The 25,280-nt window shown below is 36.7% G+C and overlaps 2 protein-coding genes across 4 annotated transcripts; one reads left to right on the top strand and one right to left on the bottom strand.

The window, feature by feature from the left end:
• Nucleotides 1-1,849: 1,849 nt before the first annotated feature.
• On the top strand, nucleotides 1,850-3,556 carry LOC113346711 (ADP-ribosylation factor 1-like). 2 transcript variants are annotated; one of them, XM_026590202.1, is made up of 6 exons: nucleotides 1,850-2,207; nucleotides 2,368-2,438; nucleotides 2,596-2,715; nucleotides 2,803-2,921; nucleotides 3,138-3,219; nucleotides 3,323-3,556. In XM_026590202.1, the coding sequence occupies exons 1-6, from the start codon at nucleotides 2,060-2,062 to the stop codon at nucleotides 3,329-3,331; spliced, it is 549 nt and encodes a 182-aa protein (XP_026445987.1). In that variant the 5' UTR covers nucleotides 1,850-2,059; the 3' UTR covers nucleotides 3,332-3,556. The 2 variants fall into 2 exon arrangements, with proteins under 2 accessions (XP_026445987.1, XP_026445988.1); XM_026590203.1 differs by having other exon boundaries at nucleotides 1,852-2,207; nucleotides 3,326-3,556.
• Nucleotides 3,557-3,653: 97 nt separating this feature from the next.
• On the bottom strand, nucleotides 3,654-5,517 carry LOC113346712. Of its 2 annotated transcripts, none has more exons than XM_026590204.1 (5): nucleotides 5,342-5,517; nucleotides 5,140-5,219; nucleotides 5,001-5,050; nucleotides 4,216-4,361; nucleotides 3,654-4,116 (listed from the first exon to the last, which is right to left on the bottom strand). In XM_026590204.1, exons 1-5 carry the CDS (start codon nucleotides 5,359-5,361, stop codon nucleotides 3,921-3,923), a joined length of 492 nt encoding a protein of 163 aa, XP_026445989.1. In that variant the 5' UTR covers nucleotides 5,362-5,517; the 3' UTR covers nucleotides 3,654-3,920. The 2 variants fall into 2 exon arrangements, with proteins under 2 accessions (XP_026445989.1, XP_026445990.1); XM_026590205.1 differs by having other exon boundaries at nucleotides 4,216-4,358.
• Nucleotides 5,518-25,280: the final 19,763 nt, after the last annotated feature.

The following is a 25,280-nucleotide window of genomic DNA, read 5'->3' as shown; positions in this document are numbered from 1 at the left end:
TTTGAATTCCACCATTCTTTTTTAATTTTTAGAACATTATTTCTTGAAGTTGTGACCATTTTGCGCTTCTGACTTTGGTCAAAATCAATGACTATACGCTTCACAATCAGAGCGCTTCATAGGTATGCTTCAGAGCGTTTCTGGAAAAAAATTGAAGCGAAGCGTAAAGCTACGCTTTTAAAAACCATGGCCTCGGCCAGGTCAATGATATGTTACAATTCATCAGACTCGACGCCTATGCATCACTGTTTTCCCAGCAGACACCTTATTATGAATCTATGATTCACAGAGCATACCACATTCGTTATTATGCTCAATTCGTCAAGGCTAAGATTCATGATCTGGCCAAGTCAACAATTGACCAACTAAATACACGTCTTCCTTGCAGACTCCACATACATGAGACATCAATCATGTCGCATGGGGGGATATTCACTGGGATTTGGTCTGGCGTCCTACATCACGTGCGATGTAATAGTACATCCACGATGAGAAATGTGAATAAGTTGTACAAGCAATTGAAGAAATAAGCAAAGTAGTGGATGAACAATCAACCAAGTTTCTCGGGCATTGTGGAACTGGTTCAACCACGATTTCCCACTTCCACATTCTTCCACTCCTCTGCGACTGTCACACTTACTGGAGATCAATGTGTTAATTACTTCTGCAATATAAATAGGTCCACCAACCTATGATTTAAGGAACAACTTAACTCAATTCAATGGATCTCAATCGAACACTATTGAAGAGAACTCAATCAATCTGATCAAAATTCACTGACGGTTCATCAAACATACAGAAGTCTCCAACACGTCCACAATCCTTCAGCCATCATTGATCTCACAATTCTCAGCTTCCCTCCTACAGCTCGACCCTCATCCCTCTTTGTGACCGGCCGAATTGACTCTGGAACGACCATTGTCTTGGTTTAGGCTGGAGTCATACAGATTGATCTCTCGAACTGCACTCCCATGTAGTGCATCTGTTAAAGGTTTCGGAAATTTACTTAATCGAGGATCCTCCAATACGCACAACTCTCCACTTTTCCTCAAAAACCAGCAAATCGTTTTCACCCATCAAAAGGTTGGGTTAGAAATTCTTGATTATCTATAGGAGTTAGAGGATTGTTGTCTCATTTTGGAGAGGAGAATTCACCTACCTCATTAATCTTACTAGAATCACTCATCTGGAAGAGAAAACCTAAATTTCTCGTTTTTTCTCAAATTTCTTCTTTTACCTTCACTCTTTAAAAAAATTGATTTTTGGTTTTCAAACACTAACTATAAATCAAATAATTAGTCTAATTTAATTACTACCACTATTTAGTTTAATTAATTTTATAGTTCATGAAGGACATTTTAGCCATTACAAAAAATAGTAGGATAAGAGATTTTGTTGATTACTATTTTGTAACCCGATTTTGTCCTCTTATGAACCCTCGGTCAAAACCCAATGTTTGAAGGCTTCAAAATCTCCCATGTGATTCAAATTTTCCATAATCACGGATTTTTTTGAATTTTGTGATCCCAACATGCAACTGTGATCCAAATTTATGAAAATATCACTCTTTCAAAAGGGAAGTGAAGCACTTTTCTTCCCTACCACTTGTCAGTCCTGTAGTTCCACGGGAACATGCTTAGGCAATCCATTCAAACATCAATAAGCATCCAACTACTAGGCAAATGGTTAACGAGCACATCACTACTGCCGAAAAGAAAAAGAAACGAGCCTAGTAGTAGAAAGAAAAAAGTTTATTCTCTTTAGTCATACCTCTTCTTATCAGAATCGGATTCTTCTATCTCTGGTTCTCTGCTTTATTCTTCATCTTGTCTTATATTCAGCGCTCTTGCCTTAATATCTTTAGTCATCAGTTTCTTACAATTACGCTGCTGATAACTCTGCTTCTTCAATTCTGCACAGCTTATGTAGGGTGAACCATTCTTCATCCCATCTTGATATGTAATTTGAGAAAACTCTTCAGTGAGTTGGTCAAATTCATTATCTTTCGAATATAGATTTTCTGTTTCTTTTTCTGAGTTTAGTCAGATACTCTGCAATAATGGGTATGGCCATCTCAAGACTAGTAAGGATGTTGTTTGCAAAGCGTGAAATGAGAATTTTAATGGTTGGTCTTGATGCTGCTGGAAAGACAACCATCCTCTACAAACTGAAGCTTGGAGAGATTGTTACTACCATACCCACCATAGGTATTCATTTTATACATTATCGTCAAAAAAGTATTAAAGCACGCCGTTTTATCTGCTTGCAGTACCCTCAGTAGTTAGTACCTCCATTTTTCTAAAACTTGGTTCGAGGAATTGAAAGATGAAATCAAACTGATAACTATTCTGCTTTGGAATGGATCAGGTTTTAATGTAGAAACAGTGGAATACAAAAATGTTAGCTTCACTGTATGGGATGTGGGAGGCCAAGACAAGGTATTAGTTTTCTTTTTCAATGGAACTCACGGCCTTGCCTGTGAACCACATACCTCCGGAAGTGCATGTTCTTTAACTTTGCTCTGATCATACATTAGCCAAACATTTGTTGATAAATATGAAAACTAATGTGTTCTTTCCAATCTCTGCTGAACAGATTCGACCTTTATGGAGACACTACTTTCAGAACACTCAAGGGCTCATATTTGTGATTGACAGCAATGACAGAGAAAGAATAGTAGAAGCCAGAGACGAGATCCATCGAATGTTGAGTGAGGTTAGCTTTGTTTTCTTGTAAGCTCCTGCCAAGGTGCAAATATTCGCAAAAAATGGATTACAGCTGTGGTTGCGTTCCTTGTTTCAGGAAGAACTACGTGATGCCACACTGCTGGTTTTCGCCAATAAACAAGACCTTCCCAATGCAATGAGTGTTGCAGAGATCACAGATAAACTTGGCCTGCACTCACTTCGTCTACGCCGTTGGTAAGTCCAAACAAAACTACAAATGTAGTGAACGAGAAGAACAACTGACTAGACAGAAACTTGAAGTGCACAGCAAAATTTCTAATTTGAATCCAATATGTTCACCAGAATAGCTCATCTAATTTGAACCCAATATGTACACCTGTTACCACACGATTTAGGTATTGGTAATGCTGCTTAGACACCAACAATTTGATGATGAACATTGCTGAACAGGTACATCCAAAGTGCTTGTGCTACCTCTGGTGAAGGACTCTACGAAGGTCTTGATTGGTTATCCAACAATATTTCTACCAAGGCAAGCAAAAACTAAAGAAAGTTCCATGTTTATGTTCCGATGCTTTCTTGATTGTTGAATCATTTAGATATACTAAACCCTTCCACTGTTCATTTATTCCCAGCAGACATAAATCTTGATGGCAGCAAAGACTTTGGACTTCTCAGTACAGCTCCTACAAGATTGTATCTAAGAATAACCGACGTTACTAGTTTGGTTTCCCTCGTATCATGTTAGGACCAAGATATGTTACATGATACATTATAATTATGAAATGAATATTGTCGGACTTATTAAGGCTATTGTAATGAAAGTATTCTAATTTGGTGATTCAGTTCAAAATATAATCACTATGCAACATTACAGACTCATGAAGTACTGTTGATATGGTGAGCCGTGTTATATTAACTGATTCAAATTATGGCTAAAAGCATATTTTCATCATTACGGATTCAAATTAACCGAGCATTAGACTTACGCATATCAAGGGCTAGAAACAAATACAAAGCTGTTGTATAGTATCTTATGAAGGATACAAAAATGTACAGAGTACAGAAAACTGCTAAAAATCAGACCCAGTCTCCGAAATACCAAGATAATATAATGCCTTAGCCCTATTTCTTGCTTAAACTAGTAACCTCTCCATAGGTAAGGAATCATGAAGCTTTTAAGGAAAACACTAGTCTCAAAGTGCATACCAGGATATGTATGTATAGTGATCATCAGATATCCATAGACTGGGCCATAGATGAAGTCTTTGACTTTCTCTTCTTCGATCCATTTTTCTTCAACTTCTGTTTAGGCTTCTCAACTGGGGGAGGCTGAGTGTTCTCCAGGTGCTTTTGAATGGCAGCCAACGGATCCATTTGGAATACAGCATTGTTCAGGACTGTCTTGAACTGCTTAGTCTCCTTCTCCCTGATCCAAATGAAATCTAGCAACCGAATGAATACCACAAAAAAAAAAGAAAAAAAAGATGGCAAAATGATTCAAAACTGTCCCATCTAAGAAACTTACACAAGTTTCTGCCTCGATTTGCAATCAAGCTTCAAGCTGGTCGAGGCAGCTTGTTGATTGGGATTCTTCACCTCAGGTAGGAATTCGGTAAGCAAGGTGAGATCATATGCTTTCAATTTCTTTTGTCGGGGCCGTAGTTTTTTCTTCTAAAATAACAGAATCATTTTATCAATGAGTTATTTTATGCATATGCTTAGCATATCACAAAATAATGACTCAGATTTCTAGTTAAAGAAAGGAAGAAGACCGATAAAAATGAAATATGTGTCGTTTGCGAACTGAAACATCGATACCAATAAACCTAGATGATGGATCCATTAAAATTTAAAGCGATTCAAGAAGCGGGCAAGCTAACATTCCTAAATAAACTGAAAATATTTAGTAAACCTTTAAATAGAGAATGAAACCAAGTAGTTATTTGACAAGATCAGATATCCAAAAATTTAGTAATGTAAACTAAACTAACAAACACCAATAAAGTCTTTTCACCAGAAAAATAAAATTGAACCCAATCTCTAACTGTGAGCTGATAAGAAAGTAACTTTGCCAAAAAGCACCCTCAAGTTAAGAACCAAAATGCAACATCAAAACAACCTAATTCTCCAAAACATCTCCTAATATTCTGTACCCAAAGTGTTTAGCCAATGCCCATAGAGAAACTATATGAAATGGTGTAATGTGACATCTCGCAACCGCTAGATCCTCAAAGTGGAATGTTAACGGACATCCAAAAATACATTAAGTGAACCAAGTATTCAATTCATCTACTTTAAAAAATTTCTCACCTTGGCAATGGTCTTATTTGCACTTAAAGAAGCAACCTTATCTTTAACCTCTACAATCCAACAAAAGAAAAGTAAATTAAAATTGATTTTTTTTCATGAATATCAATAACAGATAGAAACCAGCAGAACATACACTTACTTGAATAAAAATCAACTTTCTTCTCAAATTTTTGTTCCTTTTTTGCAACTTTATCTTTTTTATCTTTAGACTTACTTGGTCTGTTTCAGTTCAAAAATCAAAAAATTAATAAGATTGATGTTTAAGAGATTGAACATTTCTTTAAAACCCTAAAAACGGTGCGAGATTCTCAAAAGCGAGCGGAATAAAAGATTCATGTTACCTCAATCCAGTCAACCCCATCTTTCCACGAAAGATATCGAAGCAGAGGAAGAACAGATTATGAGCTCCTAATTTGTTAAATCGATCACCCAATTTAGGGTTTTAGAGAAGAGGGAGAAAGCAAGCGAGGGGAAGTGGTTGCTGCTTGATAGCTCAGAACGTTATGGGGTATCTTTTGATCTGATAGTCCATTGCAATAAAGGATAAAATAGTAAACCTATTAACACATCCGTACATGCGGCATTCATAACAATCCATGGGGTTACTAGTGTAGGAATTACCATTTAGAGCAAGTCTTATGGTGAAATCCAACCTATTCCAAGTGTGGAAAAATTATGAAATGTCAAGTCTAGTGGTTTCTAAGTTGGGGTCTTCCACAGAAAATTTAAACAGAGTTCCACGGTTTTGTGGAAGGGTCCGTGGAATCCATGTGAACGCCAAAAAGAATAGCGCAGTAGAAGACAAGAAAGCTATTAAAAATAGCACTAAAAAAACGCTATTAAGAATAGTACTCAGTGCTATTAAGAATAGCGTTTTTTTTATCCGTAGATTTAAGAGCAAGTCTTATGGTGGAATCCATCCATCTTCCATCTTCCACGCCACCTCAGCATTTGGAATTGTGGATGGAAGCGCAAGTGTAATGGTGGAATAGTAGAAACGCTATTCTTAATGGAGCTAAAAAAACGCAATTAAGAATGGAGCTAAAAAGACGCAATTAAAAATGGAGCTTTTTTTCAGCCGTTAGATTTCAACAACTCATTTTAAATCTACGGATAAAAAGAAAACGCTATTCTTAATGGAGCTAAAAAACGCAATTAAGAATGGAGCTTTTTTCAGCCGTTAGATTTCAACAACTCATTTTAAATCTACGGATAAAAAAAACGCAATTAAGAATGGAGCTAAAAAAACGCAATTAAGAATGGAGCTTTTTTTTTCAGCCGTTAGATTTGAACAACTCATTTTAAATCTACGGATAAAAAAAAACGCAACTCTTAATTGCGTTTTTTTAGCTCCGCTCTTAATTGTGTTTAACGCTATTCTTATTGGCGTTCAGATGGATTCCACGAACTCTTCCACGAAACCGTGGAACCTTGCTTGGATTTTATGTGGAAGACCCCAACTTTGAAGCCACTAGACTTGACATTCCATGGTTTTTCCACACTTGGAATAGTTTGGATTCCACCATAAGACTTGCTCTAAAATGAGTTGTTGAAATCTAACGGCTGAGAAAAAAACACTATTCTGAATAGCACTGAGTGCTATTCTTAACAACGTTTTTTTATTGCTATTAAGAATAGTGTTTTCACTATTCCACCATTACACTTGCGCTTCCATCCACAGTTCTAAGTGCTGAGGTGGCGTGGAAGATGGAAGATGGATGGATTCCACCATAAGACTTGCTCTTAATCCCATATTAGTTGGGCTTTAGACACTCTAATCCATCGTCTTCATGCCTAGTATTCGCTAGTCCAAATTTATAGAACCGAGAACAATTTAGTCTTTTTCAGACGAGTTAGTCCAAATGGGAGTCGATCCAAGTTTCTACTACCTAAAATATCCTCTCATCGTTATCATACATAAAGACTCTAATTTTCATATTTTTTTAGATCAGATTTGAGAGGTACGAACTCGGATGAGATTTGTAGAGAGAAATAGAGACGATTCATGTTGAAGATTGATAAATCATCAGATTTTCATTGATCTAAACTTTGATTCATGTTTACAGGTCAGTACCTAAACTTTGATTACATTTATTATTTTGTTTTTTGTTTGCTTTTGGATCTTCGAAAATATTTGTTTGATGTTTGATCTCTTGTTTCGATCTTTTAGTGTTTTTTTAAATCATTTGATTCGTGTTTTGATCTGTTTTCTATACTCACGGAATTTGATTTTGATTGTTTTAGTTTTTATTTAAATATTGATTTGTTACTGGTTTTTACTGCTTAAGTCGAAAAATATACTTTGAGGTGGGATTCAGATCGTACGTAGTAAGTACGATGTCTCTTGTTTGATATTTTCATTATCTTGTGACATGTTTCGATCATATTTAATTTTCGTAGAATTTTGATTCTGTAGATTTTAATTTTAGGTTTTATTTATTTTTTCAATTTTCACCGCAACATAGGATTTTGATTTCAAATAGCTTTTGGTTATTCTAATTTGAATTATCTGAGATCTTTAATGTTATTTAGGTCTTATATATATTCCAGATGTGATTTATTTGTTGATCATTCGAATCTTCGTATATGTAATTTTTGTCTTTAACATGTTGAAGTCGATAGACTAACTGATGATCTTTGGTTTATACAGCATGTGCACTTCAATGTACACTATTTTGCAATCTTCAGTTTACACAGTATGTGTACTTTGTTGTGCACTGTGTATGTATCTTCCAATCTTCAGTTTTTACAACATGTGTGCTTTATTGTACACCTTATATGATTTTTATATATGATTTTCTAGTATGCAGGGTATCAAGCATGTCTGGTAAGGTCATATAGCCATTTTCTATTATGGTGATCAACATAGACAAATAAGGTATTTTACCAGATCAACATAGATTGATTTTTATTAGTAAACTATTATGGTAAGCTCAATTAGACTGTTGCATTAATTTTTATGTCAGTCATTGTAAATTTTTAAATTACTAAATATATTTAAGTTTATCACATATTTGAAGATGACAATACACTACACATAAAAATAAATTGTATGATAGCTAGAGTATGTCCTTATATTATTGCACAACACTTGTATAGGTGATGTAGTTTCTAGCAAGTTCTGTTTCTTCTTTGTCATTTTCAAAGTTTCCCTTTTTTAATCTTAACACTTTTATTAGACATCTGGTTATAGTATGAGAAGCATATAGTACAGATAATATTATTGTTCGAACTTCTAAAATGTTGCAAGCATGCAGCTCACTTTTGAATCTCACTAAGTTTGCAAAAAACAGTTACATTTTTGTATAGACCACTACTTCCAAAGTCATGGCACCTATTATCTCTACATACTTACAACAGTTTTGCACGTAAAATACTTGTTTCTATGCATATAAATTATTTTCTATTTACTTATCCTCGAGTAGGTTCTTTGTTGAATTTCATAGGACGAGCAATGGTAGTGTGGCTGCCATTTTCCATAGGTTGATCAACGGTAGTGTGGCTGCCATTGGCGGATTTTAACTGGTTGATTAGTGTATATGTTGTGAGTATATTCTCACTTTGCGTTGGTTTCGTGTTATTATTGATGTCACATTTGGATTTTCCCCTATAGCTAGTTTGATATGTGTGCAACCTATGATATAGAAGAGTCTACAAGCTTATGGTTGCGTAGATGACTAGGGTGTACAACTAGTACCCATGTAAAAAATTGACTCCATAGCTATAACAGCTTTGAAAACAAATATTCTCAATCGTCGTTATACAGAAATATAGTATTATTATTTTCTTCAAATTTCAATTGTATCACAACATTGAAGTAATACTACGGTGATATGTTTCTCGCCCTTAATCGATACTTACATCTTTTGCATAATAGGTGAAACCTATAGATATTGATTCACTCCCTCTTACATAATGATCCGTAAACCATATGTATGTAGTGCGAAACTAGTAATTAGTTGTCCCCTTTTTTGTCAATAATCATGGGATTGAAATGAATTCAACCAAAATATACTTCAAGACTTAAAGGAATTACATATCAACTTTTATTTAGATGATATCACATAGTAAAAAAATACTTAGCCTCATCTGGGAGATTTAAGATACAAGCATATGAAAAAGCGGTGGTCTAAAAACCACACCCAATATTTCGCTTAGCAATCTGTATGGACTAACTCCAATATACTTTCAAGAGAATCAACTAGACAGTCAGACTCAATCTTAAGAAAAGTATATTAAAGAGTTATAACTCTATTTTTTTAATACAATCCGCAATCAAATAAATAGGTATTTGCGACCCTGGTTGAATATAAGAAATAACTTGGACGGTATCAAAAACCAATATCCAAGTGTCGATCAATGTAATCAACAACCCAAAGGTAGTATTCACAAACTGATTACACTTACGCACAACCTGTGATATTTCAATTATACAGAAAATATAATACCGAAAGAAATAACACAGACACCAGAAATTTTGTTAACGAGGAAACCGCAAATGCAGAAAAACCCCAGGACCTAATCCAGATTTGAACACCACACTGTATTAAGCCACTACAGACACTAGCCTACTCCAAGTTAACTTCGGAATGAAATGTAGTTGAGCCCTAACCAATCTCACACTGATCAAGGTACAATCGCGTTCCTTACGCCTATGAATCCCAGCATGACTCTGCGCACTTGATTCCCTTAGCTGATCTCACCCACAACTAAGAGTTGCTACGACCCAAAATCGAAGACTTGATAAACCATCTGTCTCACACAGAAAAGTCTATTGTATAGATAAATCTGTCTCCCACAGATATACCTATGAGTTTTGTTCCATATTTTGATAAATCAAGGTGAACATGAACCAATTGATATACCAGACTTATATTCCCGAAGAAAAACCTAGAAATATCAGTCACCTCACAATAATCTTAATCGTATGGTAGCGAAACAAGATGCTGTGGAATCACAAACGATGAGACGAAGATGTTTGTGACTACTTTTTATCTTGCCTATCAGAAATTAAATCTCGAGCAAATCTTAGAGAAGATAGTACTCAATCACGATATAAAACAACAAGATCAGAACATGCAACTACAGAGAAAATAGTTGAGTCTGGCTTCACGATCCCAATGAAGTCTTCAAGTCGTTAACCTATAGGGTTTTGGGAAAACCTAAGGTTAAAGAAGAATTGACTCTAGCCACAACTAGTATCACACATGAGGTGTGGGGATTAGGTTTCCCAGTTGCTAGAGTTCTCCCTTATATAGTCTTCAAATCAAGGTTTGCAATCAATGTTACCTTGGTAACAAAGCATTCAATATTCACCGTTAGATGAAAACCTGATTAGACTCAAGATAATATCTTTCAAACGTTAGATCGAACTTAACTTGTTACACACAAATGAAAAGTGACTTCATCTAGATATGAGTAACCGTACCTAAATGTGTGCACCTTTGTTGGCTCAACAATAGTTAACCGAAGTTAGCCATATGAACACTTTCATATCAACCTTATTCATCTTAACCATAACTAGTTCAAATGACTCAAATGAAAATAGTTCCGGAGTTGTTCAATTGTTTATATTCTCATAGAAGTATACAAGACACAATTGAAGCACGGTCGATTTTGATTCACTCGAATCAATTCATGAACATTATATTCACTGTTTGTAAAAGATTGTATTCCTTAATATATAAATGTATTAGTTCATGAACAAACCGATTTTAGAACATTACCCACTTAAGTATGTAAACGGGTACGCATACCTAAGTAGCTGGACTTGGACTGTGTTCGCCAGTATGCAAACGGGTACGCATACTGGCATACACTTCCAAACTTACGCATACTATATGAAAAAGCGGGGGTACAACAACCACACCGAATATTTCGATTAGCAATCTGTAGGACCAACTCTAATATACTTTCAAGAGAATCAACTAGACTCAATCTTAATAAAGTATATCAAAGAGTTATATCTCTCTTTCTCGATTCAATTCTTACTTAAGAAAATAGAAATCTGCGAGTCTAATTGAATACAAGAGAAATCACTTGAACGGTACCAAAGACCAATATTCAAGTATCAATCAATGTAAATCAACAACCAAAGGTTGGATATTCTAATTGATTGATTCAAACGCACAACCTGTGATATTTAAATTATATAACAAAATATAATGTGGAAAAGAAATAACACAGACACCAGAAGTTTTGTTAACGACGAAACCGGAAATGCAGAAAAACCCCGGGGTCTAGTCCAGATTGAACACACACTGTATTAAGCCGCTACAGACACTAGCCTACTACAAACTAACTTCGGTCTGGACTGTAGTTGAACCCAAATCAATCTCACACTGATCCAAGGTACAATTATGCTCATACGTCTCTAATCCCAGTAGGATGCTACGTACTTGATTCCCTTAACTGATCTCACCCACAACTAAGAGTTGCTACGACCCAAAGTCGAATACTTTAATAAACAAATCTGTATCACATAGAAAAGTCTACGGTAATAGATAAATTTGTCTCCCACAGAAATACCTACGAGTTTTTTTCCGTCTTTTGATAAATCAAGGTGAACAGGAACCAGTTGATAAACCAGACTTATATTCCCGAAGAATAGCTCAGTATTATCAATCACCTCACAATAATCTTAATCGACGTGGCGAAATAAGATATTGTGGAATCACAAACGATGAGACGAAGATGTTTGTGATTACTTTTATATCTTGCCTATCGGAGATATCAATCTCAAGCCAATATTTACGATTGTACTCGTACGATATAAACAACAAGATCGTATCACACAACGACGAGAAAGTAGTATCGGTCTGGCTTCACAATCCCAATGAAGTCTTCAAGTCGTTAACCTACAGGGTCTCGAAGAAACCTAAGGTTAAAGGAGAATAAACTCTAGCTTATACCACTAGTATCGCACAGTAGGTGTGGGGATTAGGTTTCCTAGTTGCTAGAGTTCTCCCTTATATAGTCTTTCAAATCAGGGTTTGCAATCAATGTTATCTTAGTAACAAAACATTCAATATTCATCGTTAGATGAAAACCTGATTAGATTCAAGCTAATATCTTTCAACCGTTAGATCAAAAACTTAGCTTGTTACACACAAATGAAATGCACGTTTTAGGTTTGTGTAACCGTACCCAAACATGTACATTTGTTGGTTCAACAATAGTTAACCAAATGGTTATCCATATGAGCACTTTCATATCAACCATATTCTTCTTCACCATAACTAGTTCAAGTGACTCAAATGAACTAGTTAGAGAGTTGTTCAATTGCTTAGATCTTATAGAAGTATAAAAGACACAATCGAAGCAAAAACGATTTGATTCACTCGAATCGATTCATGAACTTTATAGCTACGGTTTGGAAATTGCATTCCTTAGTTTATATAAGTATAAGTTCACAAATAATCGTCTTTAGAAATAACCAACTCAAGTACTCAGACTAAGTTCGTGGACTTAAGTACCCGGAAGGAGTTTACAAACTCCAGTAGATTTTCTCAGGATGAGAACCTCCGACAGTTCGCGGACTGGGTTCGCGGACTCTTGTTCCGGTTTTCCTGATCAACAAAGTATGCATACTTTGGTTCAAGGAATAAGGACTTATACATATATGTGTTTCCACACAATGCTTATATCCAATATTGGTTATATAATCTAAACTCTCATATCAATCATTGAAACATTCTTAGAGGACGTTATATAGTTGTTATTCACAAACCATTTTTCGTCAAAGCCATTTTCAAGTAATTGAAACTTAACATGACTCTCGTCACTATGTAATGATGAACTTGGCCAAAGCGAAAGCTTACCGACACATATTTCGAGAAACAAATAAGCGAGATAAACTCGGCTCGAAATAGCAAATGTGTATAATCAAATTCTATATACCAAAACGACTTTTGTCTCAAGATAGGTGATAGTAGATAGACTTTTGAGTGATAGATAAGTTCAAGTCTCCACATACCTTTTAGTCGATGAAGTTCCACTAGTAGTTCTTCGTCTTGTATGATGATCGACATGGATTTCTTGAGCTCAACTATACTTTCTAAACTAGTCCGAGAATTAGCTATAGTAGACTAGAATCAAGACTTATATTTTTGATCACTAACATTGACAAACATGCTTGAGATAGCAACGCATGCGAGTTCGACCAAGCAGTGCTCTAACAACCTCCCCCTTTGTCAATTTTAGTGGAAAAACTATTAATACATATGGAATACAAAAATAAATAAATAAACTTTTGTAGCTCTTATTCCACATGCCTAATCTTCAATATTACTCGAAATCTTCGTCACTTCCAAGTACTCCAATGATTCCAAAGGTTATAAGTTTAGCATCATCGTTGTTGAAAATCCGTAGCTATAACAATGAGAAAACAAAATTCTCGATCATTGTTATACAGTGTCATAGTATCATTATGCAGCATCAAAGTTCAATTGTATCACAACTTCGACAACAATACTACGATGATTCTTCATCAACATGATCACCATGACTAAATACTTATCGGGATTTGAACCAGAAATATCATTATCATTATCAAGCTCAATAGGAGTAACAAATTCCTGATCACCATGCCTAAATACTTCAGATTCTTCATCAACATTGTCCACATCATATTCATCATTATCATAACATGGAAATGGATGAACCTCATCTACACAAGGAGTGTCACCAATTCTAACCTCGATATCTTGATTATGCAAATAACTATCCTCATTTTCAAGAGTATTATTGGATACACTGTATTGGAAATTCAAGTCATTTCGAGCAATACTTTCGTTCTTCTCTAACTAAAGTCTACGTGTCGACTCAACTATTCTCTCAATGGTTTCTTCTAAATAAATCTCCCTAAGTGTTAGATCTAAGTTTTCACTTAACCTATGGAGGATATCTTTCAAAGAAGATTCAGTCGTTGCTGCAGTTCTTTCGTCCATAACTACGTTGTTCACCTCATCTAACTTGTATATCGATTCAGCTAACTTATGTGATGACTCAGCTAAATTCCTGAGAGACTCTTCTAGAGAAGGAATAGGAACTAAAGGATCATAAAAAGGACTACTTTTCAATAGTTTGATTGTATCCTCTAAAGACGAAGAACTAGTATTATAATCTTCTTTCCCGTATGACCGATGCGCGTGTGGATAGTAATTGGGATCACCATGGTATGACCCAAAACCTTGAAAAGGTTGGCATGCCCAACCACTATTCATACTATGATCATAAAAAGAGTAATGTTCATGTTGTTCAGTTGGATAATCATTGTATTGGCTATACCATTTCGACATCCTAACTGCAAGGGAATTCTAAACAAGCGCAGACAAGGCTGACTCGACCACAACAAGCCTATTTTATCTAGCAAACAAAAAGCATGATGGCTCCACTTAGATTTTTTCTAGACTAGCTTATATTCTTTCGAAAAGGAATTCGTTACAATTTGATAAAACTTCTCTGGAATCAATCCGAGTTAAAGTAAGTTGAATAGAGACGACACAAGCTCAGTGGAGCTTTGATACCCAAGGCCTCACCGGCGTTACAAGGCGGCGTACTCAACTCACATAAACCATCATGAACTTCAAAGTATGCTCAAAAGAGTAACCAATATTTTTCTAACGACTTTCCTAATAAGCTCGTTACCCTATCGGTCTCGTTCTAGTACAAATTTTAAGGCTTAGATTCGCGTAGGTTACGTGTTCCTAAGGCGGACAAGAAGGAAACGGTGATGAAATCCGAGTCCTTATCTTGTTTTGGCCAGGCCTTGCCCTTTACTAGAAAATTAAATACGATTTCAGGTCCTCAACATATATGCATACAAAATCATCCAGTAAACCCGCTGACAAGGGATTCGCGGGTGTTTAGAATTCTTACCTCCCATTCCAGACGGGGGATGAACCGCTGAAGTCGACTCGGGCCACCGACTCCAATGTCAGTGTACGAACCCGAGGGGCCAAGGCGATATCGTAATCGTCGTCCTTCCCTGTGCAGTTTATATTTAAACTAACCCTTCCTTAGGGTTTTAAAAATAAAGTCCAATGTTCAATGTCCAAAAGAAAAGAAAAAAAAATGTCCAAAAATAAAAGATTACAAAAATAAAAACCTTAATTACAATTTCTAAAAAAATAAAAATAAAATTATTTGCAAAATCTTCTTCTTCACTCCTTTTGGATTTCTCTTTTCTTTCCTTTTTGAGTTTTTCCTTTCTTTTCAACACTTTCTCTTTTTCCTTTAGCGTAGCTCCAAATCTGAAAGCAAACAAAAATACCAAAACGCGTAAAAAAGAACAAATAAAATAAAACCTAAAACAAATCTATAAACAAATCTGCGTCGGCGGCGCCAAAATTATGATATCTTTGATAGTGGTAAATAGAGTTGTCGTTCACTCGGACTTAGTTGAGATTGATTCTAGGCTTAAATATAAAAATAAGAAGTTATATACAAAATATGTCACGGGATGAAGAATTCACTGGGACTCGGGATTTCATTGTTTTTCATATTCAAGTGGTTCAGAAATTAATCCTAGGAAATTATAGCTCCAAACACAAGAAATATTAACTCTATTCTTTGCCAAAATAGATTTCGTAAAACATCAATTGTAAATTACAAGCATAGTGTATCAAAAGCACCTAAGACTAAGCATACACTATCAAACAAGATAACAATTGATTAATAGAAATTATAAATCATTTATAATCGGTGCAAAAATTAAATAAGGAATTAATTAAATTTACCACATGATGAAATTCAGCTTCGTCCGTCATCCCAGCGATGGGGTCTAGCTCATCATGTTGAAAACCCTCTCAAAGAATTTATTTATGCTCAAAAATGGTTTACAAATGATGAAAAGGGGAGAAATGATGAAAAACCGAGTTTGTAACAATTATGCCTGTTACAAACTAACTGTAACAAAGAACGATACAACTAATGTGTCACTGTCACTGTAGCATGAACGATTGTCTATAGGCGTCTTATGTTCTTCATGTTCGTCAATGGCGGCAGCAACAACAGGTTTCTCAAACTTGATTTCTCTCCATTCTGTTCTTCCCCCTAACGCTCCATCCCCTTATCTGACTCCAAACTCAGCTATAAATACACCACAGGACTATCAATCTCTCGAGTAAATACCTGAAATATCGTATTAAAGTTTAGGAGATTTTATTCTCCTTTTCTCTATTATACACGTCTGAGTTGTCCGAAACTTTTCAAACTCTCTCTGGATTGGATAGAAACAAATTTTCAGAGAATATATCCTCTTAAATCCCGCGTAATATGCTCTTATAGCTCAAGCGTAATCCGGGAATATTCGTTACCCTGTTTAACGCAACAACCATTCATGGGCAGATTTTATTCCTTGTTTTCCTTCCAAAAACACGTCCTGTGACCTATTGATTAAGTGACAACATAATCGCAACATAATATCCATGAAAATCTCTCAGAAATCTTTCCCAAAATCTCGTGCACTGGTGATGAAATATTTCCCGCCGAAAATGATTTTCAAATGAAGAAGAAGGGGGTGCCCCCTATCCAGAGTAGGGGCGCCTTTAACAACAGGGGTGCCATGGGGTGGCCCTTATCCAAAATGGGGTGCCTTTAGTACTTTTCCGGGGGGTGCCCCGAGCAACTTTTCGAGCCGAATTTTCCAAAAATGTTTATTTCCCAAAAATACCTACAAACACATAAAATACCATAATAAGTACGAAATCGAGTACCAACAATACATAACATTGAGGACAAATTAGACACAAAAATGTGTCTATCAAATACCCACAAACTTATTATTTGCTAGTCCTCGAGCAAAACTAATCTAGAAAAAGAAAATCCTAACTCGCAAGGTGTCCCTAGCGACCAAGTTAATCTCGGGAAGGTTTACCAGAGGTGTACCCACAAAACCTTTACTCCAGACCCTGGCTATCTACGCAAAACCTTAGAAGGCACTAAAGAATCTGCTTGGTTGGCATAATCTCATTGACTATAGGAGGAAGTACCCTGATGCGAAATTCCAATTGATGTACACGAGTTTGCACTCATCATACTAAAATTCATATATAAGTGCCAGAGCTCTACTCGGATAGTTTATGGACATCATAACCGGAGTCAACCAATCACATGGAAAGATTAAGAAGATGGATAAATAGAAAAGTAGATGGTTTAAAGTGAACGGTGTTTCCCATATCTGTCCGAAGGCCTCTGCCAAGATGAACCTATCCTAATGGACTGAGATACCTGTCTGATTAATATCAACACAAATGGCATATACAAGGGGACTAGTGGTGGATAAACCTAACTCTAGGTCAACACAACTGGCATATACAAGGGTACCAGTGGTCGACTTTATTGAATTTATTCCGGTTGGTCTGATGGTCTGGTCTCAAATTTTTATTTTTATTTTTTTTGGTATCTCAATCACCCTAATTCACCCTAGCAAAGGTAGCAACTTGAATCGTGTGCCCCACCAAGTCACTTAAAAAAAATAAAAACAGAAGGATAAGGATTCAACGAGATATGGCGAAACTACCATTTTATTTATTTTTTAATTCTAACACCTGGGCTCTATGCTTTTATGAATAGACTCTTTAGATGTTTCCATCTAATCAGATTGGTTCCTCAACTCCTACAACCAAGATGTTCCCATCCACTTAGATTGGTTAGTGCCAACCTTAATAAGCATAAATTTCTAGGCTTTGGAGTTTATTTATTGCAACTAAAAAGTTTCTCCCATACCCCCAAACTTAAATCTAACATTGTCCTCAATGTTCTAAAGATAAAATTAAAAGCATGAACAAGGAGAAATTGTTACCACTCGAAGTAAAAGAGTTAAGGAAAGATATTAACGTGTTGCATGATATTGGGTTACCTCCCAAGAAGTGCTAAGTTTAAAGTCTTCAGCCAGACATCAGAAGGAATTAATCACCTCATAGAATCATAAAATAATAGCCGGAATAACTGCGGATCACCAAAACAAAATAGAGCTATCAAAAGTAAATGGAATCTGCAACATGCCAAGAAAATTAACAAATAAAGCACAACCTTGTCTAGTTTCCTGTAAGACAACTACATCTAGCTGTGGTTCAGGTTCTATAACAGGGTCTAGATAAAATATTTCCATGGGTTGCATTTCCTCATAAGTTAGATCTGAATGTTCAGGTTCTAGAGTCTGGAAAAACTCAAATACAAACTTAGAAGCACATAATAATAACCTGAATAACTGAGGATCCTCTAAGTCAATCAGATTTGATTCACACATCTGACCACAATGAGAGTTGTGGTGTTCCTTAAACAAATGTGTCGACCCTAATCTCCTAAAGTAATTAGGTTTAGTCTCAAAACTCAATAACTGACACATTTCAAATTCAAACGTTCCCAATATTGGAATAAAAAATTTTGGTGGGAAAACAAAATCAATCTGGGTATCATAGCCTGGGTAAACCACATCAACCAGAGGATGGGTTTCTAACAACTGAACTTCTTCCTGGACATTATTAGGTTCGGTAAAACGCGTATGAAGATAATCTTGTAAAATGGTTGAGGCACATATGTCAAGTCTCAAGTGAGGGACCTTTCTAAGAGTTAAAGCACATGGAGAATGATGATCACCCACAAACTTAGAGTTTTCAGTGTCTCTAGAAAGACTAGTCACAACTTCCCTAATTTCTAGGTCATCAGATTCCTGGAAATGGTCAATTGATTCTTCTAAGTAAGGTTCATCCTCACTCATCTCTACGAGTTCATTTTCTTCTAAGAGTAGAGTTTCCAAATTTCTAGACTAGAAAACAATATTCTCAGGATAAACTCGGCTCGAAACAGCAAATGTGTATGATTAAAGTCTATATGGCAAAACGACTTTTGTCTCAAGATAGGAGATAGAGTAGATAGACTTTTGAGTGATAGATAAGTTCAAGTCTCCACATACCTTTTATTCGATGAAGTTCCACTAGTTCCTTAAGTAGTTATTCGTCTTGTATGATGATCACCATGGAGTTCTTGAGCTCAACTACACTTTCTATCCTAGTCCGAGACTTAGCTATAGTAGACTAGAAATCAAGACTTAGAGTTTTGATCACTAACATTGACAAACATGCTTGAGATAGCAACGCATGCGAGTTCGACCGAGCAGTGCTCTAACACTATAGTACCCGTACTTCAACTGACTTCGCCAATACGCGTACAGGTACGCACACTCTAGCTCCCGGACTTTACCTGACCTCGCCAGTACGCATATTTGTATGCATACCGTATTCCGGTCTTGGATCAATCACATATGCAAGTACGCATATTGTTCTTAAATCAAATTATGGTTAAGTGTTCTAAACTCCCATTTCAATCACTAAAACATTCTTAGAAGACAACAATAGCTGTCTCACACAAACTATTAGCTTCAAACAAATTTTCAAGTGATCGAATGATCAATATGAAACATTTTGAGTCTACATCAAATGATTGTCTCACATAAATCATGTAAGATGTTACAAGGCGATTTTCACATGATCATCTTTTGACTTTCGTCAAGAATATAAGATGAAGTTGGTTAAAGCAAAATCTTACCAACACATATTTCTAGAAATATGTAAACGAGTTAAACTCATCGCGAAATATTAAATGTGTATAATTGAAGTCTATATAGCTATACGACTTTTGTCTCAAATAGGAGATATAGTCGATAGACTTTTGAGTGATAGATAAGTTCAAGTCTCCACATACCTTTTGTTGATGAAGTTCCACAAGCTCCCCTGAGTAGTTCTTCGTCTTCAATCGATGAAAATCGTGAAGTGTAATGCTCAACTACACTTTTTATCTTAATCCAAGACTTAGTTATAAGTAGACTAGAAATCAAGACTTATAACAACTAAACTTGACAACAAGCTTGAGATAGCAACACTGGCGAGTTTGACCGAGAAGTTCTCTAACAAGCTCCCCATTTGTCAATTTTAGTGACAAAACTATCAATACATATGGAATACATAATAAATAAATTTTGTAGCTCTTAATCCAAATGCTTGATTTCCTTGGTTCTTCAACATTACTCGAAATCTTCGTCACTTCCAAGTACTCCAGTGATTATGAATGTGTTCAACTCAACATCATAGTTGTTGAAGATCCGTAGCTATAACAATGAGAAAGAAGTAGCTCTCAATCATTGTTATACAGTGTCATCGTATTATTACAGATCATCAAAGTCCAATTGTATCACAACTTTGACAATAATACTATGGTGATATGTATCACTCCCCCTTAGTCAATACTTCATCTCACATGAAAACCACTCCCCCTTATATAATGATTCGTAAACCATATGTATTTGTAGTGTGAACTACACATTAATTCTCCCCTTTTTGTCAATAAAAATTGGCAAATGTACGAAAACTAGTGGAATCCTAATGAAATTTCCATAGAGATACTTCATGACCAAAAGAGACCATATCAACTTTGTTTCGATGATTTCACATAGTCGAAACTAGTGTATTCATCAAGGAGTTTATAAAGATACAAGAAAACTACTAAAATATTCCACAGCCTTTCTTATCACGGATTTCGATGTCGAATTCCTGTAATAAGAGTATCCATCGAATAAGGCGATCTTTAGCATCCTTCTTAGAAAGAAGGAACCTCAAAGTCGCATGGTCAGTATATATGATGATCTTAGATCCTATCAAATAAGATCTAAACTTGTCTAATGCAAATACCACGGCAAGTAACTCCTTCTCGGCAGTCGTATAATTGAGTTGGGAATCATTAAGAGTTTTACTAGCATAGTATATCACATATGGTAGTCTATCAACACGTTGTCCTAAACTAACGCCAACGACATAATCAGAGGCATCACACATGAGTTCGAACGGTAGTTTCCAGTCGGTTGGTTGGACAATAGGAGCTGAGGTAAGGAGAGTCTTGAGTTCTTCCCACGCCTTCACACAAGCAGCATCGAAGTTAAAGACAACATCTTTGGCAAGTAGATTACACAAAGGTCTTGAGATTTGGCTAAAGTTTTTGATGAATCGCCGGTAGAAACCAGCGTGACCTAAAAATGATCGAATCCCCTTCACAGAGTGGGGTTGTGGTAAATGTTGAATGAGGTCGACTTTAGCTTTATCTACTTCAATTCCTTTTTCTGAGACGATGTGTCCTAGAACTATGCCGGAGTTCACCATAAGTGGCATTTTTCCCAGTTTAAAATCAGATTCTTTTGCTTACATCTAGATAGCACAAGGACCAGATGGTCCAAACATTCGTCAAAAAGGAACCAAACATAGAGAAATCATCCATAAAGATCTCGAGAAAACTATCTATCATGTCTGAAAAAATGCTCATCATGCAACGCTGAAAAGTAGCAGGTGCATTACACAACCCGAAGGGCATACGTCTAAAAGCAAATGTCCCAAATGGACACGTGAATGTAGTTTTTTCCTGATCTTCCGGTGCAATGTGAATTTGGTTATAACCGGAAAAGCCATCTAGAAAACAGTAGTGACTGTGTCCAGACACACGTTCTAGCATTTGGTCTATGAAGGGAAGGGGGAAGTGATCTTTTCTTGTTACTGTGTTCAACTTCCTGTAGTCGATACATACTCGCCATCCTGTGGTTGTACGTGAAGGGACTAACTCATTCTTTTCGTTCCGAACTACAGTAATGCCTGACTTCTTAGGCACAACTTGAATGGGACTAACCCATTTACTATCTGAAATCGGATATATGATACCCGCATCAAGTAGCTTCAAGATCTCACTCTTAACAACGTCTCTCATGTTAGGATTAAGTCTCCTTTGCATTTCCTAGATGGTTTGGCATTCTCTTCAAGATTAATGTGGTGCATGCAAATGGTGGGACTTATTCCTTTGAGATCTGAGATGGTCCATCCTAAGGCTTCTTTCTGCTCCTCAAGTACTTTAAAAGCTTGTTTTCCTGTTCTATGTTTAATCGTGAAGAAATGATAACAGGTAAAGTATCAGAAGGACCTAGAATGCATACTTCAAAGTATCAGGTAATGGTTTCAATTCCTGCTTGGCCTTAGGAGACTCATCCGAAGATATAACAGACTTCTCAGAAAGTGGGAGTTGTTCCACTTTAGTCTGCCATTAGTGATGTCCATATGAGGTACAGATTCGAGCAAAGATTGGACTTCACCAATGTATTCATCATCATACAACTCCAAGTCAACTTCTTCCAGACATGCTTGCAAGGGATCTACTGATAAAATGCTAGTCAGTGAATCTTGGATCAAACTCTCCATCATATTAATCTCATGTACATCTTCATCATCAAGACTCACATGCTGTTGACTAACATTAAACGCATTCAATTCTACAGTCATGTTTCCAAAAGATAGTTTCAACACTCCATTCCGACAGTTAATGATCGCATTGGACGTCGCCAAGAAGGACGTCCTAAAATGACAGGAATGTGAAGTCTGGGTTTTGTACAGGTTGAGTGTCTAAGACAATGAAGTCTACAGGAAATAATTTTTCAACCTTAATCAAAACATCTTCTACCACCACGAGGAACTTTGACGGATCGGTCCGCCAATTGGAGAGTTATGGGTGTTGGTTTCAACTCTCCAAGACCTAACTGCACATAAACAGAATATGGCAGGAGGTTCACACTTGCACCTAGATCTAATAAAGCTCTATTGATCGTGTGTTCTCCGATAGTGCAAGAGATTGTTGGACAGCCTGGGTCCTTAAACTTGGGTGGAGTTTTGTTCAGAATGATGGAACTCACCTGTTCAGCTAAGAAAGCACGTTTGTGCACATTAAGCTTGCGCTTTTGAGTACACAAGTCTTTGAGGAATTTGGCATATGCAGGGATTTGCTTGATTGCCTCAAGAAAAGGAATGTTGATGTTGACTCTTTTGAACATTTCTAACATCTCATTGTAGTGGGTGCTTATCTGTTGGCGAACTAACCTCTGAGGATATGGAGCAACAGGAGCATTAGGAGGTAGAGGGACATTCACAGCAGTGGGATTGTCGGCTTCACTAATGTGCTCGGACTCTTTTTTAAACTGGAGGTTTCCTTTGGTGGTGTAGGCAGTGTTAGGTTTGGCTCAGATTCACTTGTTTGTGGCATGCCCACATTGTTCTCAACAATCTTACCACTTCGGAGAGTGGTGATGGAATGGACTTGATCGGGTGAGGTTTCTTCGCAAGATGATGTGCCTGCTTGAAATATCCTCTTTGGATTTTGTTGGGGTTGGCTAGGAAGTTTACCCTTTTCTCTTGTATTCAGTGCATCGCAAATTTGACCCATCTGTAGTTCTAGAGCGGAGACTCGCTGATCAGTCGCTTTCTCATTTTTCATCAGATGTTGGGTCAACTGATTGATACTCTCTTCAATGAGACAATTTCTTTTCAGCAGTGTATTGAGGGTACGACTGCTGCTGAGGATTTCTAGGGTATTGATAGCCTTGATTGTTTTGATAGCTTTGATTGGGTTGAGATGGTCCTCCTTGAACAAGGCCTTTGGACCATGAAAAGTTTGGGTGGTTTCTCCATCCTGGATTGTAGGTCTGAGAATAGGGGTTGTGCTCTTGTTTTTGAAACATAGCGTGTGCCTGTTCTAGCCTAGATTCTTGGAATGCATGCATTTCCGGACAATCACTGACCTGATGGTCAGAACCGTTACATATAGCACAGATAGCCATTTCGACATGTTCACAGAAAGCAGTGGTGGAAGGTTTTACGTTTTGCTGTAGTTCTAACGTTTCTATTCTTCTTGCTAGCGCTGCCATTTTTGCATTTCCCTCAAAATCTGACTCAATCCTATGAACCTTAGCTACAGGTGTAGTCTTTCTCGGTTCACGAATGGATTCCCATTGTTGAGTCTTTTCAGCTACTTCAATTAAGAAGTCCCAAGACGCATCAGCAGTTTTGTTTACAAATAGACCATTGCACATTGACTCTACAGTTGTTCGGGTGGATACATCTAGACCCTCATACAAAATTTGCACAAGTCTCCATTTTTCAAAACCGTGGTGGGGACATTGGAGCAATAACTCATTGAATCTCTCCAGGTATCTAGCTAAGGTTTCACCCTCCAATTGCACAAAGCTATGCAGACTTTGACGAATTGTCGCAGCCTTGTGGTTTGGGAAGAATTTTTTTGAAAAACTCCTTTGTGAGGTCATCCCATGTCATGATGGTTTGTGGCTGTAAAGCATACAACCATGCCTTGGATTTTTCCTTCAAAGAGAAAGGAAATAGCCTTAACTTGAGGGTCTCGTCGGACATTTGAGTGAAACGTATAGTTCCACATATCTCCTCAAATTCTCTCACATGATGGTAAGGGTTTTCATTGTCGATTCCTCTAAACACAGGAAGCATCTGTATTGTGCTCGATTTTAGCTCATAATGACCATTAGCTTCTGGCAAAAGAATACAGGAAGGATGGCTTGCCCTTGTGGGGTACATGTAATCCTTGAGAGTACGGGGTTCTCCCATTGTCTCAGGTTGGTCCGGTGTGTTTTCCTCAGAAGTTGTGGGTATGTCAGTTGGGTCTATTGAATTGACTCTAATTAGTATATTTGATTGGTCTCTAAAGGTTACAATCATCTCCCAATTTAATCATGAAATAACAAGCCCACAGATAATGGAGAAAACAAGGCCCACAATTTGGTTTTAAAAGGGTTTTTTGAAAATTTAATTGGGCTTGGGAACTTTTGGTTTGAATGGGTTTAGAACTTTTGGTTTCAAAAATAAAAGGGAAGCCCACTACTTGGGTTAAATGAGGCCCAGTTGGGTTATTTGACCTAAGCCTAGTTTGGGTTGAAGTTGGTTTGGGCTCACAAATTTAAAGCCCAACAGAAGTTATCACAAACCCACAAAAAAAAAAAAAAAATTACAAGCCCACAAAAGAAAGAAAGAAAAAAAAAGAAAAAAAAAAGAAATAAAAATTATTACAATCCCAAAATAGAAACACTTAATTATTACAAGCCCAAATGAATTTTAATGAGGCCCAGTTGGGTTAGCTCATGGGTTAGGCTTACCTATTTTTGGAGGGAAGCCCAGTTGGACTTTGGTCCTTTTGTGTTTGTTGCAAAAGCCCAGTTGGGCTTGGATCTTCCTTAGCTTTTCTTTGCAGCCCAGTTGGGCTTGTCTTGGCAGCCTTACTCAACAGCCTAGCAACAGCTTCAGCAGGCTTGGAAAGAAGCAGCAGCAGCACCAGCTAACAAGTCTCACCATCTCCTTCAGCAGCACCAGCTTTGCAAGCAAGCAGTGAACAACAATAGAAAGTATGGAGATGGAGCAACAAAGAAGATAGCAAGAACAACAAGCAATGACA

Source organism: Papaver somniferum, chromosome 2 (assembly GCF_003573695.1).
Source record: "Papaver somniferum cultivar HN1 chromosome 2, ASM357369v1, whole genome shotgun sequence".
Lineage (NCBI taxonomy): Eukaryota > Viridiplantae > Streptophyta > Magnoliopsida > Ranunculales > Papaveraceae > Papaver > Papaver somniferum.
This window is presented reverse-complemented; position numbering and strand designations above follow the sequence as displayed.